Source organism: Salvelinus fontinalis, chromosome 28 (assembly GCF_029448725.1).
Source record: "Salvelinus fontinalis isolate EN_2023a chromosome 28, ASM2944872v1, whole genome shotgun sequence".
In the NCBI taxonomy this organism is placed as follows: Eukaryota; Metazoa; Chordata; class Actinopteri; order Salmoniformes; family Salmonidae; genus Salvelinus; species Salvelinus fontinalis.
The window spans coordinates 6,780,389-6,806,691 of record NC_074692.1 but is presented as its reverse complement, the minus strand read 5'-3'; the positions used below and the strand labels follow the sequence as shown (position 1 = coordinate 6,806,691).

General features: G+C 46.5%; 1 protein-coding gene across 1 annotated transcript in view; it reads right to left on the bottom strand.

The window, feature by feature from the left end:
- fam222aa (family with sequence similarity 222 member Aa) overlaps positions 1-26,303 on the bottom strand; it is an 81,293-nt gene continuing 54,990 nt past the window's right edge. Inside the window, exon 3 of the mRNA XM_055886269.1 lies at positions 1-3,456. Coding sequence (XP_055742244.1) covers positions 1,967-3,456 — 1,490 coding nt within the window. The 3' untranslated portion in view covers positions 1-1,966. The remainder of the gene's footprint in view (positions 3,457-26,303) is intronic.

Sequence of the window (26,303 nt, the reverse complement as noted above, 5' to 3'; positions counted from 1 at the left end):
TATTCTTAAATAAGATTTATTTTACACCTCAAAACAGAAAAGTATGGGGATCGGGCACGTGGTACATTGGGAATGTATTTACAACTGTAGTTTACATTTTTTTGGTGTAAGCTCAGAGAGAAATGTTAATACAGTCATAATAATTGCACTTCATAAATATCCACTGTTGCCAGCATTTCCACGTGACAAAGCCTCAGCGCTCTCTCCAGTTAATAAATTCAATTTACCAGTGAAATTTGACTGACCAAAGAAATGCTAATTTAGGACCATAGGACTGCTGCACTGATCAATTATTATAATTTGAAAAAATATTTTCACTCGAGTCCCTCAAGCCAAGGCATTAGACATTTCAGTAATTTAAGTGCAGTACATTCAAGGGAAACTCACAGTCATAATAAATATTTCAATGTTGTGAATCCTAAAGTCAACGAATGACTCGGGCTCAACGCGTCTCAACCATGGGCTGAAACGGACCAGGAAAAAGCAGTGTACCTTGTCTCATCTCACATCACCCGAGAGAACAGGGCATGATTGTTACACATCAAGACTCCCCTTTGGTCCCAGCTCTCACTCCTCCTATATGATAGTGCCCAAAAGTGAAAGGGATATCCCACTTCTACCATACTTATAAAAGGGAGGCATGACAGGATTAGCACTATAACGGAACGAGGTCAAAAGCCTCCCATAGCAAAAAGCTGATTCAGCCTCATTTTCAGATTCCTAAACTGGGGTTTCTTTGTTTTGGGGGGATGGGTGAGTTTAGGGGACACAAATCTAGGGATTAAAAGGAATATATTAAAATAAATATATTAAAAGATGTATAACTAAACCACACACAAGAGGTCATGCTGGAAAACCTCCCAATCATACAGTAACAATCTTCAAAAGTGAGGGGGGGGAAGCATTTTTTTTTTTTGCACATTTTTTTTTTGTAAGTGTTTTCAAAATGTACTGTAGATTCCAGTGTTGTTTAGAGAAGATAGCTCTCTGGCTAGGTTAAAGAACCAGAGCAGCGACTATGCCTTATACCAGGACATCAGAAACTGCACGTCAGCTTGAGGAGGAATAACAAGAAACAATAAAAAAGCATTTTGAGACACTTTTCCCCCATAGCAGCCTATGCATATAATATACCTACAAATATAGAAAACAACAAAAATAGGTTCAAGATTTCAAGTTTCTTAAATATATCATATCCAAACTACCCAATTCCAAACTCCAAAGTTAACAACGTTTTTAAACTCCAAGCAGTGCAATTTATGGGATCCATTATAACAACAATAATTACTAATATTGTCATATATTTTTCATTCAACATTGTGACGTTTGTGTGTACACGTCTGTGTTTGTGTATGAGTTTTTGAGTGTGTGCATGTGTATGTATGAAAATGTGTGCGAGTATGATGTATTTCTTTAGGGACTTTAGAAAGCAGCCCTACCCTTTGGCCCTTTGGGGCCTTCTTTGTGACTATAGCACCCCAGTTGCGTTGTATTTGGATGGGGGAACAACAGAGGTGGCTGTATGCACTTTCATATCAAGCTAGAATTCACCAAAAAAGTTGAATCAACTCAAAACAACAACATCAACAACAAAACAAGAAAGGAACAAATACAAATAAAATCACCCCCAAATTCCTGTTGGCAAACCACACTATGGGACATCTGGAGAATCTTCTGTCAGGGCACCCAAAACCACTGAAACCCTTTTTCTCCCTGACTGATAAATAACCCCTCTGGGCTGGGAGGGAGAAACCCCCCAGCCGTCACCCAATACAAGATCCACTCTCACACCATCGCTTCCCTCCCTGGCGCCCCCGAGCTGCTTCAAGCAGTGCCAGTCTCAACAAGCCTATACGTCCCCAGGAAATCAAGGTCTTCTTCTCTGTCCCTCAGCTTTTGATCCAGATTTCGCATCATTCATTCATTCATTCGTGTCCCCTGGCTCTCGCCCTCATCCTCCCACGCTCTATCTGTAAACTGGGAGGCGGATGTGCGCGTGCTGGTGGTCCAACAGCCGTGGCACTGACACTGTCTCGTAGCCTTTGCCCAGCATCTGCTCTTTGATGCAGGGCGGGTGGACGTCGTTGATCAGGTACTCCAGAGACTGCAGGCTGCTGCTCAGCACTGATGTGTTGCACAGCTGGCTCTTACTGGGCAAGCTGCAGCACAGGCATCCCCCGCTCCCGCTGTCTATTGCGGGGTGGTGGTGATGATGATGGTGGTGGTGATGGTGGGGATGATGGTGGTGGGGGTAGCCCATCTCCCTGTGCCCCCCTGTGGCTGGCCCTCGGGTGGTGGTCCCCAGGAGCTCCTGGTGCGGGTTGTAACAGTCACTGTCGGGGGTGACCAGCACGCTGTTCCAGGGTGGGGCAAAGTACTGGCCCACCGAGAAGTTCCCATGCATCCCCATGCAGTTCAGAGGGGAAGAGCTGACCTTGTCCAGGCACCCCCCACCCCCTCCACTTCCCCCCGTCAGGTGGTAGGGTCTGGAGGAGGAGGAGGATGACACCTGCGCCTGGGCCATGATCCCTGCTCCCCCCGGGGCACCACAGCTTTCAGGGGACTTACTGATGGCCCCTCCTCCCCCGCTGCCCCCACTGTACATGCGAAGCACAGCCTGCTGCTGCTGCTGTTGCTGTTTCTGCCACAGGATGTAGTCCATGCTGTCCGAGTATATCCCGGCCTTCATGGCCTCGCCACTGTGCACCGCCAGCGGCAGCCCTGCCCCTGTGTACACCAGGTTAGGCTGGGGCGCCATGCCGCCCACGTAGCCACCTCCCGAGGAGCAGGAGGATACCCCCATGATACCCTGCTTGGAGGGGCTGGGGTTGGTAGAGGGTGCGGTGGAGGAGTTTGCACCCTGGCACACCTGCTGCAGAGCCTGGGCCTGGCAGTGCTGGTTGATTTGATAGATGATGCTCTGGATGGAAGGAAGGTTGGACTGTGGGGGTAGCTGGACCAGGCCTCGTCCCCCTGTCACAGGGATCCCAGAGCCGGCCACAGTGACGTTAGGGGGCACCGAGAGGGAGAGGCCAGGGGCCTCGGGGGGCTTCGAGGGTCCAGTGTGGTACACCATCCGGCAGTGGCCATTGGCTAAAGTACTACTGCTAGGGGGAGGGTACGGGGCGACAGCTATTTGGGCTGGGGAGAGCTTAGTTCGCCTGCCTTCCGAGTTCTTGAGGACCCCCTTAGTGGGGGCGAAGGGGGAAGAGACCTTGACAATGGCCAGGAGGCCTGTGTAGCCGCCGGTATGGAGGTGTGGGTAGGGGCTGTAGCGCTGGCTACCTGTGGTGTCAAAGCCGTTCACAGTCCGGTTAAGGTGCTTGTGCTGGGGAACTCTGATGTTGGTGGGGAAGATCTTGATGGAGAGTGGGCTGCTCTGCGTCTTCTGGGCGAAGGCATCCAGCTCAGCCACGCTGGGGTAGCGGGGAGAATGCATGGGAACCACCATCTCACCTGCAAGATAAATAGACAAGAGACACATGGGAGTGAGCACAAGAGACAGAACTAAGCATGGGACAAAGTAAAGTGAGTACAGGTCACCATACTTATAGGTTAGGACATTCAACAAGCACAACACTTACACAAATGACTGATGATTAGCTGAGAGAAATTGATGATAAAAAGATTGTGGGAACTGTTTTGTTAGACTTCAGTGCGGCTTTTGACATTATCGATCTTAGTCTGCTGATGGAAAAACATGTGTGTTATGGCTTTAAACACCTTGCTATATTGTGGATAAAGATTTACCTGTCTAACAGAATACAGAGGGTGTTCTTTAATGGAAGCCTCTCCAACATAATCCAGGTAGAATCAGGAATTCCCCAGGGCAGTGGTCTAGGCCCCTTACTTTTTAAAATCCTTACTAATGAAATGCCACTGGCCTTGAATAATGCCAGTGTGTCGAGGTACACGGATGACTCAACACTATACAAGTCAGCTACTACAGCGAGTGAAATCACTGCTACGCTTAAGAAAGAACTGCAGTTTGTTTCAGAATGGGTGGCAAGGAGTAAGTTAGTCCTAAATATTTCCTAAACTAAAAGCATTGTACTTGGGAAAAATCATTCACTAAACCTTAAACCTCAAATAAATCTTGTAATAAATAATGTGGAAATTGAGCAAGTTGAGGTGACTAAACTACTGTAAACGCTCATGGTCAAAACATATTGATACAACAGTAGGTAAGATGGGGAGAAGTCTGTCCATAATAAAGCGCTGCTCTGCCTTAACAACACTGTCAACAAGGCAGGTCCTACAGGCCCTAGTTTTGTCGCACCTGGACTACTGTTCAGTCGTGTGGTCAGGTGCAACAAAGAGGGACCTTGGAAAATTACAATTGGCCCAGAACAGGTTAGCACGGCTGGCCCTTAAATGTAAAAGGAGAGCTAACATTAATAATATGCATGTAAATCTCTCATGGCACCAAGTGGAGAAGGAATGGACTTCATCACTACTTGTTTTTGTAAGAAGTGTTGACATGCTGAATGCACCGAGGTGTCTGTTTAAACTACTAGCACACAGCTCTGACACCCATGCATACCCTACAAGACATGCCACCAAAGGTCTCTTCACAATCCCCAAGTCAAGAACATACTATTGGAGGGGCAAAGTACTACATAGAGCCATGGCTACATGGAACTCTACTACACATCAGGTAACTGATGCAAGCAGTAGAATCAGATTTAAAAAACAGAAAAATACACCTTATGGAACAGCGAGGACTGTAAAGAGATACACACAGGCACAGACACACATACGACACGCACTCTACACACACATGGATTTTGTATTGTAGATATGTGATAGAGAGTAGTGGCCTGAGGGAACAGACTTAATGTGTTGTGAAGTGTTATGAAATGTAATGTCATGTAATATTTTAAATTGTATATAACTGCCTTAATGTTGCTGGACCCCAGGACCCCTCCATCTCATTTTCACCCCCTTATGTGAAAGTATATCCCTCGACGAATGGATCTTTAAAAAAAAAAAACTAATTCTGTTGAAGGCTGGCACCTTAGGCACTGTTAAATCAGTGCTTTGTGAAATTAATTCAGACTCTCTTTAGCGTCGAATTGGGTTAGCCTTTGATATGAGGAGAGGAGGGAGGAGGGGAAGGGGGTATAGAAGCATATTTAATTGCAGTGGCACAGTTGAGATTTATAAGTAGTATCGCTTACTGGGTTTTACCCTTCCTCAATGATTCGACCCAGGACTACTTGGAGATGGGGCGATGGAAACCCTAACTAAAATCACAATTAACCATCTGTAGGGAATTCTTAACCTTGTTTTAGGGTGAGCTAAATAATGAGAATAGCAAGTCACGTTTAATACAATGTGTTTCAACTCTGCTGTTACAAAACAATAAAGAATTAACATAGTAAAGTGTAACTCCAAAAGGTTTAGTTTTAAAATCTCTGAATTGTAAAGTTTAGATTAAAGTTGGCATATGGCTTATCTAGTTTTTATTTCTCTGTAATTTCAGTATTGGGGTCCACAGAATTAACTAGAACACATAGTAATATGCAGTCATATGTACATATGTATGACTTTAACACCAGCTAGATATCATGCCTAGTGCCAGAATTCCACTATCATAAGCAAGATCCTCTGTCACTCACAACTAAATGGTGGTTGTGGTATGCTACCTAGTACTTGGAGCCATTCCAACCCCCAAATGAAATCCCACAGCGTCTGAGTTCGGTCACACAGACTAGTATTATTGGCCTTTACTCAGGTAGCAACAGCTTAATCGACCCAGAGATAAGGTGGCAAATCAGGAAAATGTCCCTTTCTAAAAGCCCACCATTATTTGTCAGTGTTGGGCGGTAGGGTACAGAGATTGGATTTAAATGATATTCAAGCAATTTCATGGCTACTTAAAGTTGACAGACAAAGGTTTCCCTGTTTTTCCAAACCTTTCATCATACAACAGCTAAATACATCATAAAATGATCTGCAATAATATTTTGGTCGGGGTAGATGTTGTATCCTTGACATAACACTAAAACAGGCATGACTACATGTCAATATGCTCTTTTGGAAGGTCTGGAAAGGATGTCATTTGAGGGCATTGTGAAAATTGCAGAATTTGAAAATGTTCAAATTCCACATATCTCTGAGCTCACATGTTCGATATTGTACTGTTGAGAACATAATCAGAACTCAATTTCACATTTGATCAAGCTAATCTGTCAAGAGATAACCTTGATAGTCTGGCTGTAGCTAGCTACTAGGATTTCAAAGTAGTTTATATTTTTCACTCGTGCTGATATGACAGTCGGTGGTCGGAGCAGATTTATGCTGCAGAATGAGAAGACAAGAGGCTGTTCTTCTAGCTAACTATAATAAATCACTTGAAACGACACTACTGTTTACAGTGATCTTTATTAAGGGCCAGCTCAAAGTAGTAAGAGTATTTGTGTACGAGTATATGCTTTTCAAAACAATTTCACCAGGAGAGATCATGAATGTTATTGGCTAGCTAAACCACACTTGGGCTAGCTAATGTTTGCTTACTAGCTAGCTAACCTTGAGTTTACAGTACAATTAGTAAGAAAGGGTCTAGCTATCTATATATGGTAACATTTGATCAGAAATAGCTTCATTGTTTCCACATTTTGGTTAGCTAGTTAGCTTTCTGTCTGCAATGGCTGCAGCCAGTGTAGCTAGCTAGATAGTTTACTTCTTGGGAAACAATATGTATGCTAAGTTTATTAGCTAGGTAACTAGCTGGTTAACATTCATTATACATGTGTTGTTTCATACAACCAGTCTTACCAACTAAAACATTTAGCTAGCTAGTTAGCCAGCTAGTCTTAGCTGTTTGAATGGCAGCCTCAGCACATTAACTGGCAATACACTGTCTAGCTATAGCTATCTAGATTATATTATATTCAGATTATATAAATTATTATATTTCCATAACCAAAAATATAGCATTTTCAGCTGTTTAAAGCTGGTGTACAAAGACGCAAAAACGAAACTTAAGAACGGGAAGCATATAAATAGTGCACAAAGAACAGATCTACCACTTCTAAGACTTGCTTTCAGTGAGAATTTACAGATCTATACCTAACATTTCTATGTCAATTTGGTCGGGTCGCCAAAAAAGTTATTAATTATTAAGTGTTATGGTTTTTGTGGAGACCTTTGCCTGTCACCTTTAACTATGTACAACAAAAAGAGGGGTATCGGGGGAAGAACTCAATTTCACATAAATTTCAATAAATCATCTGCTACCAATGACTCGCAACCCCTTAACAAAATGACATTTTTATGCAAAAGCGAACAAAAAAAAACACCAAGACTAAACAAAATAGAAACGTGCCAGTCAGCGAAGGTCGTGGTGACCTGAGGAGTTTCGAGGCAGGGTGCTGTATGAGCGTGACTCACTCCATTTCAGTTTAAAGAGACTTTACAGCCAAGCAGTCACCAACTCTTATTCTTCTGCTCCCATTACTGATAGCATGGGAAGTTCATTTCTACTATCCAATGGGCCTCCAACTGTGAAAATGATTCAATCTACAAGATCCATATCATAAAGGAAATAAATTGGGAGTTAGAACGTGCATATTATTCGTGTCTGTGAAATTGTGAATGCTCCAACTACAAGACAGGAAAAGCATATTTTATTTAACCCTTATTTAAATAGGCAAGTCAGTTAAGAACAAATTGTTATTTTACAATGACGGCCTACCCCGGCCAAACCCTCCCCTAACCAGGGCGACGCTGGGCCAATTGTGCGTCGCCCTATGGGACTCCCGATCACGGCCGGTTGTGATACAGCCCAAGATCGAACCAGGGTTGTAGTGACGCACTGAGATGCAGTGCCTTAGACCGCTGTGCCACTTGGGAGATTGTTGAAGTAAATAAAACATATTGATGCTTCAAGCAAATATATTAGGTCTACACATCACAATCTTTTCAATAGTCAATGACAGTACTATCAGACTCCAGCATCACAATTGGTCCTAAATAAGACAAGAGAGGCAATGTAGTATCCCTGTCCTGGAGTCAAATGACCAAATCACCCTCTAGTTGCCTAATGAGGGGAATGTTACTCATATTTTTCATAATTTCATAATTAATCAAACAAATTGAAATGCTGAAAATCCAGTTTTCTACGTCAAACGGTTTTGTTATATTTTAGTCTTCTGTGATGTACGTATATAACGTGTAATATTGGGATGCAAACTCGAAATATAATATGTTTCAACTGTATATCTGACATGGTACAGGTGTTTTTAAACCCATAACCATGTGTGTGAGGTGTATACTTTTGTTTCAAAGTAGAGTTGTTTAAGACTATTAAGAAACACTGTGACCCTGATTTAGCCCACTGGAGTAAAAGGTAAACAAGAAATACAATGTTATGTTTATGGCTATAAATGAATCTGATCACATTGTAATGGGTTGTGCTGAAAGGGTCATATATGACTCAAACCAAGGATGACTGTCCTTAGAAGGACACAGTACATACGTAGGAATGTCCTAATATGGACACCTTACATGCATGAACATAGAGATCCAGATCAGAGGGCAGTAGGAATGGGGATGCCTGACTGGGGCACAATTCTCCCAACCTAACCTTCCCTGGTGACAGCTTTGGTTGCACCACTCTTTGATGTTCCCACAGGCAGGGGAAACTGACAGAAGACTTATTTAATGTGCTCCAAAGGAAAAAAATCTTGGCATTCGCCGGTCCACATGCAAAATGGGCCGGGTGCATTTTTAAATAAACATATTTGATCATCACATGGTTTAAATGAGGAGCGATATTCTGCTTTGGCATATCAAGGGGCTGTGCCCCTCCTCACCCCCCTGCAACATGCCCATCATTCCCCCTAATTACTGCCACATGAATAAAAAAAACTTTGCAAAACAACCAGAAAATTCATTCAAGGGTGGCTAATTCCCATTCCTTGTCAGTGACTGAGTCCATATTTTCCATGTCTGACTTTACTGTGCTGTCTCTCCTTCTGCTGCGGAGAAAAGTCCCACTACTCCCGATCTCCTCAGTCTCCTTCCATCTCTCCCTGGCTCGCCCGTTGTTTGTCAACAGGCAGAGCCTTTGGGGAGCGACCTGGCATCAAAGGGTTTCACACTTCAGAGGCCACAGGGATTAGGGGCTTGACAGGTCCCACAAAACCCATCTCAGCCCCACAAAAGCTTCTGGTTATTAGAGCCTACTGGCACTGAGGAAGAGGAGGCAAATGAGCGTCTGTGCTCTTTCGGATTCTAGTTGCCTACTATTCTGTTTGTTGCAGAGTTGATTAAATGTGACACGCACGCACAGGCACACACACACACACACACACACACACACACACACACACACACACACACACACACACACACACACACACTTTGACGTGCATGGCCAGGGCATCTTCATCCGTCTTCTCCCAGGAGGAGCTGTGGGTTTGCAGGATAAGGAAGCTAAGGGCATGGAGGAGGTGAAAGGAGAGCGCCTAGCGGTGTTGAGGCCAGCTCTGCAGCGCTGCGGGACTCATTGGCTCCAGCTACAGCGTACAGATGTTACTGGCTGATAAACAGCCACCGAGGTGCCCGCCACTGCCTCCGCTGAGCTTCCCTACCTCCTCCTCACAGGGCTAGGGTTTCCTGTACACACACTCATGTGTACACATGTACACACACATGCACCTACGTGCATATGCGCACACAAACACAGTAGCATCAGTGGAGCATGTTGTTATGCTCTGCTCTGTGCGCTCTGCTGAAATGTAGGGCAGGGACGACAACAGGTGCCTGTGCAGGCGACAGCCTGCAATGCCTCCTGGGCTAAATGCTTCACACTTGCTTCATTTCAACACACGACAGCCTTGTACGGATTAATTATTTCCCTTGGGGATGGAATAAGACACTTTTTATTTTCCACAACAAGGCATGAGGTGACGACCAGCACTCTCACATGCACATCTGAAACGGCATCTCCGAACAGAGAAAAGCCGGGAAAGACAAGCACGGCTTCATAGCGTAATGTTACAATATCACGATCCAAACCCAGACTTCATAGTGAGGTCATCCTCATACCATACGTTTCAATTGCGTATATACTATAGCAGTGAAGATAAAAGTGGTAGAGCCAGCACCATACAGCTAGTGGTGGTGAGAGCTGGGAGCTGGGTTGGGCTCCCACGCCAGGGAGAGGAGATGGCAGGGAGGCAATTAACGGACTGACCTTCGTCCTTAATCACCCAGCGCCTGGCACACAATGCCTGTGTGTCAGAGCAGGCACATCTCGAAATGCCATGGCTCATTAGCGCCTCACACCCAAGTGAGAGAGGCTATGTGTTTGTGTGTATACACTATAGCATGGCAAGACAGAACTGAAGTGAACTGAACAGCAGAGGGCCTTTTTCAACAGAATCGTGAAGCTCTTTAACCCCTAAGATTTATTAGCATAATCAAAAAAAATCCCCATAAAAATATGTCAGTTTAAGCTACAAATATATGTTTTTTTTGCATTGGATGAGTCTCAATCCACCAAATCCGCCTATGTCGCACTTCTGCATCTGCGGTGAAAGGTAACAGAGCTAGAGCAGTGTCTGTCAGACCATGAGACATCCCCTCTATGGAAAGATGAGACTCTCACAAACACAACAGTGTTCTCCGTTTTACTCTACAAGTGTCAGTCGGTAGAGCCGACCTGCCAACTTCTGTCTGTAGCCTCCAACCTGTTCGGGCTACACACTAATATTTTCATATTCAGGCCTCACAAGACTCCTCTGAAAGGTCCCCTGGTACTAGTTGAAAACATTCATTGAAGTATACAGTACCAATCAAAAGTTTGGACAGCTACTCATTCAAGGGTTTTTAACACACATGGAATCATGTAGTAAACCCAAAAAATGTTAAACAAATCAAAATATATTTGAGATTCTTCAAAGTAGCCACTCCTTGCCTTGATCACAGCTTTGCACACTCTTGGCATTCTCTCAACCAGCTTCACCTGGAATGCTTTTCCAACAGTCTTGAAGGAGTTCCCATATATGCTGAGCACTTGTTGGCTGCTTTTCCTTCACTCTGCGGTCCAACTCATCCCAAACCATCTCAATTGGGGCCGTCATTGTAAATAAGAATTTGTTCTTAACTGACTTGCCTAGTTAAACAAAAAAAATAAAAACAATTTGGGTTGAGGTCGGGCGATTGTGGAGGCCAGGTCATCTGATGCAGCACTTCATCACTCTCCTTCTTTGTCAAATAGTCCTTACAAAGGGTGGCTATTTTGAAGAATCTTAAATATAAAATATATTTTGATTTGTTTAACACTTTTTTGGTTACTACATGATTCCATATGTTATTTTACAGCATTCTGCAGAGATACACCATCCCATCTGGTTTGCCCTTAGTGGGACTATCATTTGCTTTTCAACAGGACAATGACCCAACACACCCCCAGGCTGTGTAAGGACTATTTGACCAAGTGCCTTTTTTGGGCTACATTTTTTTAAACAATATTTTTGAAACTTCAAGGGGTCTTAAAATTAAAAATCAAATAGCAAAATGATCCTTGTTATGACTTTCTTAAAACAATTCCATATACCTTAATAGTACCCTCCTCCCCCGGCTTAGACACTTATGGGTTAAAAGAACAAAGCAGAGGGGGTGGATGTAACTGTTCTCCCCTCTGTCTTTTGAGTGACGTGGAGCTCCCCAAGCACATCGTCCTTGGGGTGCCCTGTGCCATCTTTGTGGGTGGTTTGTGTGCGCGTGTGTTGCTCAATCCTGAACACTCAATTAACACTCCTTTAATTAGCCAGCGGTACTCTGAATTCTGATGAACTCATTTTTTCTGTGTATGGGGTTGGAGTCGGGAAGGGTACGAAACAGCAATAAGGAGAGAACTGGGAATGGGATCAGACTCTAAAAAAATCCATTGAATTTGGTGCACTTCTTCCAAGTGAGGGGTCAAATTGTGTTGATCAATAGAAGCCGTGGCAGATGGAGTGAGCAGGAGAACGTAGAGTTAGGCGAGGTGGAGGCAAAGGAGAAAGTGAGGGAGGGGAGGGAGGGAGGGGAGGGAGGGGAGGGAGGGAGGGACGGAGGGACGGAGTGAGGGAGGGAGGGAAGAAAAATCGGAGAGCAGAAAAGGAGAGACAGACAGGGATGAGGAGTCAGAGGTTGTGCAGAGAGAGTGCAGTATGAAATTCAGAGGAGCATAAAACTGCTTTGCATTCTAATTAGTGGCTTAATTGAATATTCACAGGAATAAGCCGGAAAGAACTGCCTGAAATCCTCTCCCTCCTTTCTCCCATTTATTAGAGCTCCAAATGTTCTAAAATCGTGAGCAGGTTGGAGACATTTCTAGTTAGTAGTGAAACCAACGGGTAACACCGACACATCAGATGTGAGCATCTGCTACGTTCTCAATCTTTACTCTCAGCCAGTGTCAGCAATGTGTTGCTTACTTATACACATTCATCCATCCCCTCTTTCCTTCCACAGCAACAAAGCCAAAGAAAATACAATTTCAGTTCAAAAAAGAGGGTTGTAAAGACCATGTGGTTGAGCGGTTTGCAATGATGTCTTCACAGAACGATGAGCACATAACACGCATTAGCTTTGACCAAATAAGCAGAGGCTGCGAGGATAACAGGGTTAGGGCAATTCCAACAGGAGTTGATTCGTAGTGAGAGAAAGAGCGAGAGAGAGATGAAAGAAAACACTAGGTCAGCAGCAGTGCAACATCCACCAGGTTCACCGGGAACTTTTTCTCCAGAGAAGAGAAGCTGCTGTTAAATGTGCATGAGCTGTCAGCACTAGCGAAGCCCAGAGAGGGCATTATCCACTGCAGCCCGGGGCCCCATCACCCACCCCCATGTGTCCTTTTAAAACCACAGGTCCCTATAAATTACAATGCTTTTAGGCCAAGCCATGCTAATCTACTTTTTTCCCCTTCCACCATCCTGCTGCATATTCAATCTATCCTGTCTCCACGGAGCAAGCAAGCGACGCGTTGCCCTTTCCACCTCATTGTTATGGAGCTACTCAAGTTAATAATTCATGTGTAGAACAGCCTTCGAATCCCTCATGCTTGAATCACTTACTTTGGAAAAAGTTTGACTTGTTCAAATGCATTGCCGTTCGGGAATGGAACGATTTGAAAGTGCATTGTTGCGAAGGGACACCCTTGACCCGTGCCTATCGTTTGGCCCTGGGCTAGATAGACCCTGATCCTATGACAGACATCCTCTCCGCCACCCTCTGTTACCAACACCGGACAAAAGCTGGGCTATGAAAGGAGGCGCAGGCGGGGGTGTATGGGGGAGCTGGAGACGGCTTTGCTCGCTGAACAATACCTGCCTTGTGCTAATGGAGGTGTCATCTGCCACAGGGCTGACTAGTTAGCGATTACAGGCTGGCCCTGGATTGCCGTGACAACTGCTGCAATGCACAATGGGCCCTGATAGAGCCAGCTGTTTGGTCCTCTGCAATTAACCCTGCATCCCTGTCGTCTCAGCCAGGGCGCCGCCTCTAATTGACTATTGGGCACACAAAGCAGGGGCTGTTGGCCAGACCCCCAGGACAGCACCCCCCCCACCTCCTCGTCGGAGGTAAAAACAATAGTAATAGTGCTCTGCCGACTCGGCCATCAGCCAATCAAAAACCTGGCTCCCCCGCAGGAGCGTTCTGAGGAGAGCGATGGAGAGAGAGACACTGCAGAAGAGAGGAGCATGTGTGAGCCAGCGATCAACAGGGAAGAGTTGCCTGGCGGCGGGGGGGGGGGGGGACACGTTGAATATGCCCTCAGCTAAGGAAACTAATCAATTCAAGTCCATGTGGGGGGGAGGGGGGAGGAACCCTGCTGCTTACTCTACTCGGCAACAGGAAAAAAAGGAAAAACATTCCAGGTGCACATCTATCTAGGTTCATCTCAAGGTTGATGATTATTTACTAGGAGACGGCGTAGAGTTTTTTTTATATATACGATTCAAAGATTAGGCTAGCTATAATTGTGCAAATTTGTATCAAAGCTCATGATGATGATATCTTGAATTATGATGATGATGATGATACATAGGTTCTACAACCCCACCCCCATCTGTGTACTCCCTGTCCCTGATGGTTACCCTGACTGAGTAACAGAGATATAGACATACTTCCTATAAGGCTTTGGAGGGAATTGAGAGTGTTCTACTAATGGCCGGTCGAGGCACTCTGCAATCTCCACCGTGATCTATCACAGCCAGCTACTGAGTCATAAGGGCTGTGTCAAAAATGGATTTAGAAATGAATATGGGAAAAAGCTCGGACATGACTCCCAAATGTAATATTTTATTTCATTAGAGTCTCTCGCCTCGGATTCAATCAATTAATTTCCCGGCAAAAGCTTTAGCCTTCGGACACTGTGAGCACCTTTCCTTTTCTCAGGGTCTCAGTATACTGGAGTATCTTAGGTTAGTCTTGGTTTGATCTGTATAAGCTTAGGTCTGGGAGATAAACTTCACTGTAATACATTAGCTTTAACAAGTAGACAAGACCATTTTCTCCTCATTTTAGCATTTGTTCCCCCCCAAAATCTTGATACAACATCTAATAAGTCTACACACTCCGTACACAGTCTTCACATTTTACTGCCTTGAAATTTAAAGGGAATAAATTCATCAAAAAAAAATTGGTACCGATGTCCACAACCTACTCCCGATTTTCAAAGTCAAACAAAAATGATTGAACATTTTGTAGAGGGCTGCATTCCCGACAGAGATCAATGCGGCGCGGTCTGCATTTTTTCATGCTGAGGACGGGGCCGGGCGGTCAGACAGAACCCCCCCGCAGATTATTTGGAAACGGCCGTCGTTCTGCTTTGTATGCGTCAGCCTACCTGTTATATTAAAATCACCTCTTTGTCACATTATTCACACACTCTCAGAACTCACCGGTTCAAGTTCAGTAGCCTACCACTCCTCCCCTAGTTGGGCCTGCGAGATCAAGTGCACCTACAGTACAGTAGACCTATGTGTGCGCTCAATGAAATAGAGTAGGCTGCCGAACTGCCAATCACGTGGCCAATCACTGTTCAAGGAAATGTACTTAAATATGATTAGGCAATAATTTACTACAGTGTCTGTAAATACAGTGCCTCCAGAAAGTATTCCTACCCCTCGACTTTCCCCACATTTTGTTGTGTTACAGCCTGAATTTAAAATTGATCAAATTTAGATGAGACACCCCATAATACCAAAGTGGAATTATTGTTTTTAGACATCATTTCTGGAGTCGGGTATTCAACCCATTTGTTATGGCAAGCTTAAATAAGTAAACATTTGCTGAACAAGTCACATAAGTTGTATAGTGATTAACATGATTTCTGGTCCCTCAGTCAAGCAGTGAATTTCAAACACAGATTCAACCACAAAGACCAGGAAGGTTTTCCAATGCCTCACAAAGAAGGGCACTTATTGGTAGATGGGTGACAATAAAAAAAAAGCAGACACTGAATATCCCTTTGAGCAAGGTGAAGTTATTAAATTACACGTTGGATGGTGTCTCAATACACCCAGTCTCTACAAAGATACAGGCGTCATTCCTAACTTGCCAGAGAGGAAGGAAACCGCTCAGGGATTTCACCATGAGGCCAAAGGTGACTTTACAACATTTACAGAGTTTAATGGTTGTGATAGGAGAAAACTGAGGATGAATCATAACATTGCAGTTACTCCACAAAACTAACCTAAATGATAGAATGAAAAGAAGGAAGCCTGTAGAGAATAAAAATATTCCAAAACATGCATTCATGTTTGCAACAAGGTAAAAGTAAAAGTGCAAAAAATGTGGCAAAGATACTGACTTTATGTCCTGAATACAAAGCGTTATATTTGGGGCATATCCAACAACACAATACTGAGTACCACTCTTTTCAAGCATGGTGGTGGCTGCATCATGTTATGGGTATGGCTAAAATGCTTGCTCGCTAGCCTAACTTCCTTTCATGGGCAACGATAAGGCAGCTAGTTTACATTAGACAATTACATCAAGCTACATATTGAACTACCATCCTCTCAGGCCAGGGGCACAATGTATACATTTATGTTTGGATCAGAATCGTCTTAAAAATATTTGGCCAAAACGTAGAATTAACCACAAGTCCAAATCCCTATCGCCATTCACGGATAATTTAGGAAAGGGTCAATTTTAGCTAGCTAGCAACTATCTAGACACCGGAAGAAAACAACATGAGATGCAAAAATTTAACTTTTTTCCGTCAATTAAGTTTTGCTTTTGATGTGATGTGATTGGTGGGAAGCCAAATCCAAACTGGCTTCCATTGACACTCTTTTTTTGGTGCGCCAGGACCATTCACAGTTGAACTCACTCAGTTTAGCTCAATGCTGATTGGCTATTCTTTTATACTTTTTTTAATCAAGGGAGGTCAAATGCTTGCTGGCTTCCCCTGCATTCAATGCTATGGGCGACAACAATGTTATAGTATTTTTGACCAGACAGCATCAGATAGATGGGCTACGCATACAGAGAGAGAGGGGCGCTGTTTCACTCGCTCGGATGCTTTCTCCGGAGAGATACAGTCAGCCTCTTGCAAATTGAAGGAAAGTTATGAAACACAGTGATATGAAAGATACATTACATAGCCAATTATTTGGGGAGCCTGGCTTCCCTTGGCATCCATCAATTCGCGCCACTGGTAGAATCTGGTTCAAAATTATTCACAGCTGTAATGGCTGCCAAAGGTGCATCCATCAAGTATTCACTATGGGGAGTGAAGACATATGCAATCAATATGCAATTATTTTTTAAAGAAAATGTTATTGCATTTTTCTTTCACTTTGAAAATGTGAAGTAGGTTGTGTACATCGGTGGGAAAACAACCCAATTTAATACATCTTTAGCTTTTAAGGCAGCAAAATGTGAAGATAGTGAAAGTCTTCACACCCATTGCACAAAGCACTGTATATAGCGCTAGATCAAACTACACTGAACCAAAATTTAAACCCAACATGTAAAGTGTTGGTTCCATGAGCTGAAATTTAAAAAAAATCACACTCACAAAATGCTAATTTCTCTCAAATGTTATGCACAAATGTGTTCACATCCCTGTTAGTGAGCATTTCTCATTTGCCAAGATAATCCATCCACCTGACAGGTGTGGTATATCAAGAAGTTGATTAAGCGGCAATATCATTACACAGGTGCACCTTGTGCTGGGGGCAATAAAAGGCCACTTTAAAATGTGCAGTTTTGTCACACAACACAACGACACAGATGTCTCAAGTTTTGAGGGAGCGTACAACTAGCAAGCTGACTGCAGGAATGTCCACTAGAGCTGTTGCCAGAGAATTTAATGTTCATTTCTCTACCATAAGCTGCTTCCAACATCGTTTAAGAGAATTTGGCAGTACGTCTAACCTGCCTCACAACCGCAGACCACGTGTAATGACACCAGTCATGTGAAATACATAGATTAGGGCCTAATTCATTTATTTCAATTAACTGATGTCCTTCTATAAACTGTAACTCAGTAAAATCTTTGTGTTTATATTTTGGTTCAGTATAATTAGCTGGTTTGATGTAGCAACCTGCTTTTTATGGGCTGTAGGAGAAATGACTGAGGACTGATTGTTTCTGAAGAAAACAGGGCCTAACACACACATGCGCACGCTTGCACGTACGTACGTACGCGCAGGCACACACCTACACCATCCTTTTCAGAACATATCCCCCAAACCTCAGCTCTTCAGCTGAACCTCACTTCCTCTAGTAACTAACACCGTGCATCATTTGAAGAAGTCTGGATTTTCTCCTTCCCTCTACCTCCTTTCCTCCTTCTATCTTTCAGTCTCCACCCCTCCCTTTACCCCTGCTCCACGTCTCTTCTCTCTCCTTGAGTAAGTGAGTTCCATTGGGGGTGCTCGCCGAGTGAAATCACCTCGGGCGAACACTTTATTATCTGTAGTCAAAGAGTCACCACAAATACCATTCTACACACACAAGTGTCACTTTCCATTTGTCCGCTCTCGGGCTGCATTAGCTCAGCCGAGCCTGGAGCAGAGCCTCGTCTCAAGCCCAGCCGAGCCTGGAGCAGAGCCTCGTCTCAAGCCCGGCCGAGCCTGGAGCAGAGCCTCGTCTCAAGCCCAGCCGAGCCTGGAGCAGAGCCTCGTCTCAAGCCCAGCCGAGCCTGGAGCAGAGCCTCGTCTCAAGCCCAGCCGAGCCTGGAGCAGAGCCTCGTCTCAAACGCGGCCGGCAGAGGAAAAGCAACAGCATGGGAAAGCACCACAGCATTCCTGCCCTGCAGAGCCCTGCACACACCTCTGCTACAGCTCCACTTGACCTGGAATTCCTCTTATCATTTATAGGATTATTATTAGAAGGAGGACAAATCCTAGTAGCGCTGGTGGCCATGTCATTATGGTGCCTCTATAGTCATTTTAATATACAGAAAGACCATTTCCATATGTCACGGTCAAAGAACTCCTATGGCTGAATATTCAATGAAGTTGCCGTATCTTGCTAAATATTCATGGATATTTCTTGTTGTTGGTCATCTTGGCTCCACGTAGTTCTGCCCTTGAGTTGTTACTGTCTATTGATGTTTCGTACCATGCCGTGTTTTACATTTCGTGTGGACCCCAAGACGAGTAGCTACTATGTTAGCAGCAGCCAATGTGGATCCTAATAAAGTACTCAAAACTAAAGCTCAGCGTTGTTTGTGCAGTGTGTCGTGTGTCATGGACAGCCTGTATGCACCCTATTCCATTTGGGCTCTAGTCAAGAGTAGTGCACTACATAGGGAGTAGGCTGCCATTTCAGATTGTGCCAAATACTTATGTTTAATCCCCACGGATAAAAAGGAGGTTGCTGACTATATTAAAACAGCGATTCTAGCCCTCCATCTCCCTGTTTGAGCAGCTAGCTAGACCAACAACAACAGGGAGAGATAGAGAGACACATACAGAGAGAGACAGAGAGAGACAGAGACAGAGAGAGACAGAGAGAGAGAGACACACACAGAGAGTGAGGCACAGAGAGAGAGAGACACACACACACACACACACACAGAGTAAAGAGACACAAGGAGAGAGAATGAAAGAGAGAGAGAGAGAGAGAGAAAGAGAGAGAGAGAGAGAGAAGAGAGAGAGAGAGAAGAGAGTGAGAGCTGGCCGAGCCGGTCCCTCTTTGTGCTGGCTGGGGAGGAAGAATGCAGTCTGTCAGCAGTAGCAGCCATGTCGGCTCTATTGTGGGACAGCGGCTTGTGCACCAAACAAACAGAGAATCTGGGGCAACATGTTAACCCCCACACTTCACGCGATACCCGACAAACAAAACAGGCCAAACAAAAAGAACTATGCATCGTTGTTTGTTCCCATGAAAGACAAAAAGGGTGTTCCAATCAATCCTGTAGAAAAAAAACGACTGAAAATGTTTCATCTCACACCGCCGGCAAAGCCTGTAGCCCCAAGCTCATTTCAAGCCCCGAGCCTCGCCAGTCTTTTTCTTTTCCATTTGCAATAATTTATGGGGCCCAACGGGTGACATAATAAATTAGAAATTGAAAGGAAAATTACTTTATTCACCGGCCTGTCCTTCGATTCGATTGGAGTATGGCTGTGACGAGACTGCCCCTCTCCCTGAAGCAAGCCTGGGCCACCCTCATTGTGCACACAGCATGGTCTAGAATGCAGAGCGTTATCAGCAAATACCCCGAGTCAGCAGCACTAGCTAGCGGCGGGCGGTTATGTGTTGCGACTGGCACACCAGCCGATATTGTCATGTGCGATTAGGCCTGTGCTCAGGAACCTGTGAACTCATTCCTGTGGCATCAAAGTCACCCCAGCCCCCTGCTCTCTCCCTCCCTCTCTGTCTCTTCCTCCCGCACTATTTATCTCCCTCTCTAGTCCCCGTCCAGCCCGGCCCCCTCCAACACAATGTCGTCCCCCCCCCCCCCCCCCATTGCGTTCTGTGTTTGAAGCTGCACTCCAGAGCTGAGGGATAAAGAGCCAACATTCAATATCAACCCAGACTGGTTTCCAATTCCAAAACAGTACTAATGGCCTTTTTTACATGTATATATATATACGCTAATGATCCCTGAGACATAGGGGTCACCCACAGCCAACGGACCAGCATGCACTGGGGCACTTGTTTCATCTCTTCACACCTCTCCAGATGATAGCCCTGATAAACCGGGACAAAGGGAGGCTCTGTGTTAAGCAGCGCACACGCACACTGTACCCGTCTATATCACCTGTGATGACAACGAGGCACCTCTCCTGTCCTGGCTGCCTTCCTTCAGTAGTATTTGCCACTGTGCTACACTATTCCCTCGAAAGCCTAGAAATGGACCCGAGAGCTGGCGGCAGCACGCGCGCACACACACTCCCTCCACGTACACAACCAAACCCAGAGTTTGAGTACGGGACCTGAGGACTGGAGATTGTAGGAGCACACAGAGACAGAGGTAAGAGATGAGGCAGAGCTGAACGGAGCAGCAGAGGGTGGGAAAGGGAGAGAGGGAGGGAGAGGGGGGGGGGGGGGGGGGGGGGGGGGGGCGGCCCTGGGCAGGGCTGTCAGACTGGAGGAAGCGCTGGTTCGCGGGCCTGCACGCAAATGGGAGAAGAGAGGCACCCGCAGGCTGCCTGAGGCAAAAGCCCGGGCCCTTCTGTTCTATCATTTAGGAGACAAGTCCTCCACTGATTCCCAATTAATATTTAACACTGCACAGACAACAAGGCCCCGGCTGTCTGCACTACACCAGCAGCCAGGGAAGAGAGAGAGACAGGGAGAAGGAGAGGGAGCTATAGGGAGGGAGGGAGCGAGCAAGGGAGCGAGAAGGGGAAAGAGAAAGGCCATAGATTTAGGAGAGCGACAGAGAGAGAAAAAGGGGGAAGAGCCAAAACAGACCGACAGATAGAAAGCAGCAGTAAAGATTACAGCTTTTCAGAAAAGAAACACCCTCCATTGACTCAAATCACTGTCCAATATGGATGGATACCGTGGTCTGGATATATGAGTAAGGAATTTCATTTGAATGTGTGGTTTGAATGGTTCCTTTTAGCCCTCAGGGACCCCCAAAGCAGAGGTGACAGTCAGGGTCAGCAAAAACACTCCATCCATGTTACACATCTGACACAGTTACTGAACACTGCTCTAGGTCTAATAGGTTGGATGGCCGACCCTCTGATAGTTACTGAACACTGCTCTAGGTCTAATAGGTTGGATGGCCGACCCTCTGACACAGTTACTGAACACTGCTCTAGGTCTAATAGGTTGGATGGCCGACCCTCTGACACAGTTACTGAACACTGCTCTAGGTCTAATAGGTTGGACGGCCGACCCTCTGACACAGTTACTGAACACTGCTCTAGGTCTAATAGGTTGGATGGCCGACCCTCTGACACAGTTACTGAACACTGCTCTAGGTCTAATAGCTTGGATGGCCGACCCTCTGACACAGTTACTGAACACTGCTCTAGGTCTAATAGCTTGGACGGCCGACCCTCTGACACAGTTACTGAACACTGCTCTAGGTCTAATAGGTTGGATGGCCGACCCTCTGACACAGTTACTGAACACTGCTCTAGGTCTAATAGCTTGGATGGCCGACCCTCTGACACAGTTTTTATTTATTTCACCTTTATTTAACCAGGTAGGCCAGTTAAGAACAAGTTCTCATTTACAACTGCAACCTGGCCAAGATAGAGCAAAGCAGTGCGACACAAACACAGAGTTACACATGGGATAAAAAAGTGTACACGCGCACGCACGTACACGCATATACAACACAGTTAAGATGGGCCACAATAATTCAAGTTAAAGGGGGAGCCATGCTTTTAGCATTGTGCTGTGGCCAACATTCGCTCAAGTGTTTTCACAGTCCATCCCTCTCCTCTCTCTCCTCCCCTCTCAGTCCATCCCTCTCAGTCCATCCCTCTCAGTCCATCCCTCTCAGTCCATCCCTCTCAGTCCATCCCTCTCAGTCCATCCCTCTCAGTCCATCCCTCTCAGTCCATCCCTCTCAGTCCATCCCTCTCAGTCCATCCCTCTCAGTCCATCCCTCTCCATCTTCTCAGTCCATCCCATCCCTCTCCATCTTCTCAGTCCATCTCCTCAGTCCATCCCTCTCCATCTTCTCAGTCCATCTCCTCAGTCCATCCCTCTCATCTTCTCAGTCCATCTCCTCAGTCCATCCCTCTCATCTTCTCAGTCCATCTCCTCAGTCCATCGCTCTCCATCTTCTCAGTCCATCCCCCTCTTCTCTCAGTCCATCCCTCTTCTCTCAGTCCATCCCTCTTCTCTCAGTCCATCCCCCTCTCCATCTTCTCAGTCCATCCCCCTCTCCATCTTCTCAGTCCATCCCCCTCTTCTCTCGCAGTCCATCCCCCTCTTCTCTCGCAGTCCATCCCCCTCTTCTCTCGCAGTCCATCCCCCTCTTCTCTCGCAGTCCATCCCCCTCTTCTCTCGCAGTCCATCCCCCTCTTCTCTCGCAGTCCATCCCCCTCTTCTCTCGCAGTCCACCCCCCTCTTCTCTCGCAGTCCACCCCCCTCTTCTCTCGCAGTCCACCCCCCTCTTCTCTCGCAGTCCACCCCCCTCTTCTCTCGCAGTCCACCCCCCTCTTCTCTCGCAGTCCACCCCCCTCTTCTCTCGCAGTCCACCCCCCTCTTCTCTCGCAGTCCATCCCCCTCTTCTCTCGCAGTCCATCCCCCTCTTCTCTCTCAGTCCATCCCCCTCTTCTCTCTCAGTCCATCCCCCTCTTCTCTCTCAGTCCATCCCCCTCTTCTCTCTCAGTCCATCCCCCTCTTCTCTCTCAGTCCATCCCCCTCTTCTCTCTCAGTCCATCCCCCTCTTCTCTCTCAGTCCATCCCCCTCTTCTCTCGCAGTCCATCCCCCTCTTCTCTCGCAGTCCATCCCCCTCTTCTCTCGCAGTCCATCCCCCTCTTCTCTCGCAGTCCATCCCCCTCTTCTCTCGCAGTCCATCCCCCTCTTCTCTCGCAGTCCATCCCCCTCTTCTCTCGCAGTCCATCCCCCTCTTCTCTCGCAGTCCATCCCCCTCTTCTCTCGCAGTCCATCCCCCTCTTCTCTCGCAGTCCATCCCCCTCTTCTCTCGCAGTCCATCCCCCTCTTCTCTCGCAGTCCATGCCCCTCTTCTCTCGCAGTCCATCCCCCTCTTCTCTCGCAGTCCATCCCCCTCTTCTCTCGCAGTCCATCCCCCTCTTCTCTCGCAGTCCATCCCCCTCTTCTCTCGCAGTCCATCCCCCTCTTCTCTCGCAGTCCATCCCCCTCTTCTCTCGCAGTCCATCCCCCTCTTCTCTCTCAGTCCATCCCCCTCTTCTCTCTCAGTCCATCCCCCTCTTCTCTCTCAGTCCATCTCCCTCTTCTCTCGCAGTCCATCCCCCTCTTCTCTCGCAGTCCATCCCCCTCTTCTCTCGCAGTCCATCCCCCTCTTCTCTCGCAGTCCATCCCCCTCTTCTCTCGCAGTCCATCCCCCTCTTCTCTCGCAGTCCATCCCCCTCTTCTCTCTCAGTCCATCCCCCTCTTCTCTCTCAGTCCATCCCCCTCTTCTCTCTCAGTCCATCTCCCTCTTCTCTCTCAGTCCATCCCTCTCTCTCAGTCCAACCCTCTCTTCTCTCAGTCCAACCCTCTCCTCTCTCTCCATCTTCTCAGTCCATCCCTTGCAGTCGTCCTTAACTGGACTGAATGGTCAGAGGCCAGGGGAAACCGGTCTCAGTCACCATAGACAGTGCTGGATATGGACAGCAACTGTAAAATGATTCATCCGAAAGATGGTGTCGTTAATAAGAGCATTACAATATTGTTTATGAAGAAAGAGTCCTAACCTTGGCAGTGACAACAGAATCTCACAGCCCCCATGATACCAATGTGCAACACCTCCGCAGCATCCTACGCTCCAGCGCACTGAGTGCTCAGCTCAAGAGATGGCGGGGGCTACCATGTCATTTCCTGTGGGACAGCAGGGGCCGTGGACACTCCTTCCCCTACTAGTAATATGGTGCCACTGTCATGCACCTGTGATGCGCAAATGCCAGCTAGCTGGGAGGGGGTTTGGCTTGGAACGGGAGCCGACAGTATGTTTCTAAACCAAGTCCCACTGTGGCCAAAACTAGAGCGGTGGCCTGCCTCCCAGAGCCTGACCGCACTATGCAGTAACAATACTCCACACCCCCACCCACACGCCACCTACTTGCCCCATTAACAGACGGCAGAGGGCAGAGCAAAGAGGCATGGCACTGTGGGATGCGGCCCGCCGGAAATGATCATCTGAGTGCCAGCGCTGAGATGCCCTCCACCATCCTGGCACAACAGAGTGGCAGTGAGCATGAGACAGGCTGCTGATGCTTGTACTGTTTGCTCAGACTGTGCCGGTCCTCAAAACCATGCTCAGACCTGGGTTCAAATAGTCTTTGATTTCTTTTCTTTTTTAAATGCCAAATTAGGGCGGGTTTGAACTTTTGGGACTATTCCATTGGTTCCATGGTGCCAAGCAAGCTCAATCAAGTGTAGGTAAAGTTGTTACCTCATGAAAACAAATTGGTGCATTCTAAAACAATTATTTTTATATGGGTGGCTGTTGTAGAGATACACTTAGGGATACTGAGAAGAGTGTATATCAGGGAGTGTGGGCAGGGGGTGGAGCATGGAACGCTTGGCTGTCAATCACCTCTCATTTTGAAGAAAATCCTTCTGACCTCTCTTTCCGCTAAAGCGGAATAAGTGGAATAATGACAGCGGCAGGCCGGCCATGTGCAGTGAGTCTGTGGAATTCCAAACAGGGGATGGAAAAGAGGCAGTTCAATCAGTGGGGAAAGGTCAAGTGCATGCAGATTCTCCCCGGGTCCACCGCTGCTTCTCTCCCTCTTCTATACCCTCCCTTTCTCTCTCCTCCTCTCTACATTTCCACTCCAATCCTCTCTCCCTCCGGGCTCACAGGCAATCAGGGAAAAGGTTGTTATTTCTGCTGCCACTCGTGACCACATTTAAATATTCTACAGAAACCCTTTCCCTTTCTCTCCCCACTTAACAGGTCGTGGAGGTACAGTACTCAAATTGGATATGGAAGGGTAATTCTACTGTCATGTCTACCTCTGGCTCAAACACGAGAGAGAGCGAGAGAGCGAGAGAGCGAGAGAGACAGAGAGACTGGAGTCATTATCTGGAACATAGGCTGTGTCTATATAGTACACTACTTTTTGACCAGGGCCCACAGAATATCAGCATCGAAAAAGAATGACTAGAACTGACATTCCCATTCTTTTATTTCTTGTTCTACTCATTCTCCATGCACCTCCCCGATTGGCTTCCAAGGACTGCTGGATGATGATGTCAGCATGCCTTCTGGACATTGGGTTTAGAGCCAGCGCCTGCTGTTGGCTGGAGGCATGACAGGGAGACACAGATTGAACCTGAAGTCTGATCCAATCACAGGACAGAGCCCGAGAGGTCTGATCCAATCACGGGGCAGACACAGGAGCGGCTGTGACATGTGCGGTCTAACGAGGGAAGGACCTACGGCGGTCCGACCGGGGAAAAGAAGAACCCACCAACGTACAGAACCCATTCTGACAGGCCTGTCACAAACACACCATATGGATAGCCACGAGCGTCATCGTCACTCCTGCTTATCTTGCCAACGTTAAACCCACCACACAAGAAAATAAATGACGTTACAGAGAATAAAATGGCCTGGACACATTCTTACATCCTTGTCAAATTGTAGACTGAAATCATGTAGGTGAAATGCTGTAGAGAGTACAGTACAGTGGCTTCTGTCTGGGACTAGAAAGAGGTGCTATGGAAGGGCTGCTGCGTGCTGCTGTGCCGTGGTCCCTCCTGCCCAGCCCTCTTAGAGCTACTAACTCAAACCTCAGAATCCTTCTCTGTCCACACATCCCTTTGTAGGGAGAGGCCAGTTCCACAAGGGTAGGGGGCTGAGTGGCATCCTTCTCCCCGAAAAGCCCAGGGCCTTCCCTCGCTCTCCTCTGACTGGGCTTCCCCTCCCTGGGGAAGTGCTTGACGAGAGACCCTGGCTCCACCGCCGTCTCCTCCCCTGCCTCCGTCTAGGGCAGCGTATACATTAGCTGCAGACAGACATGATGTGGGGGGGGGGGGGGGGTTGGACGCTACAAATGTCACCTACAAAGGGAGATTTAATAAAAAATGACAGGGCCTGGCGCAGGGAGAATGCAGCCACATACTCTGGGAATTTGGGGATGCTGAAAGCAAGTGTCTATGATTTATAATTTAAGTAATGCCTCCACACTCCTTTTAATTCCAAGGCCAGAAAGATAAAACGTTCACTCAGTTTCTT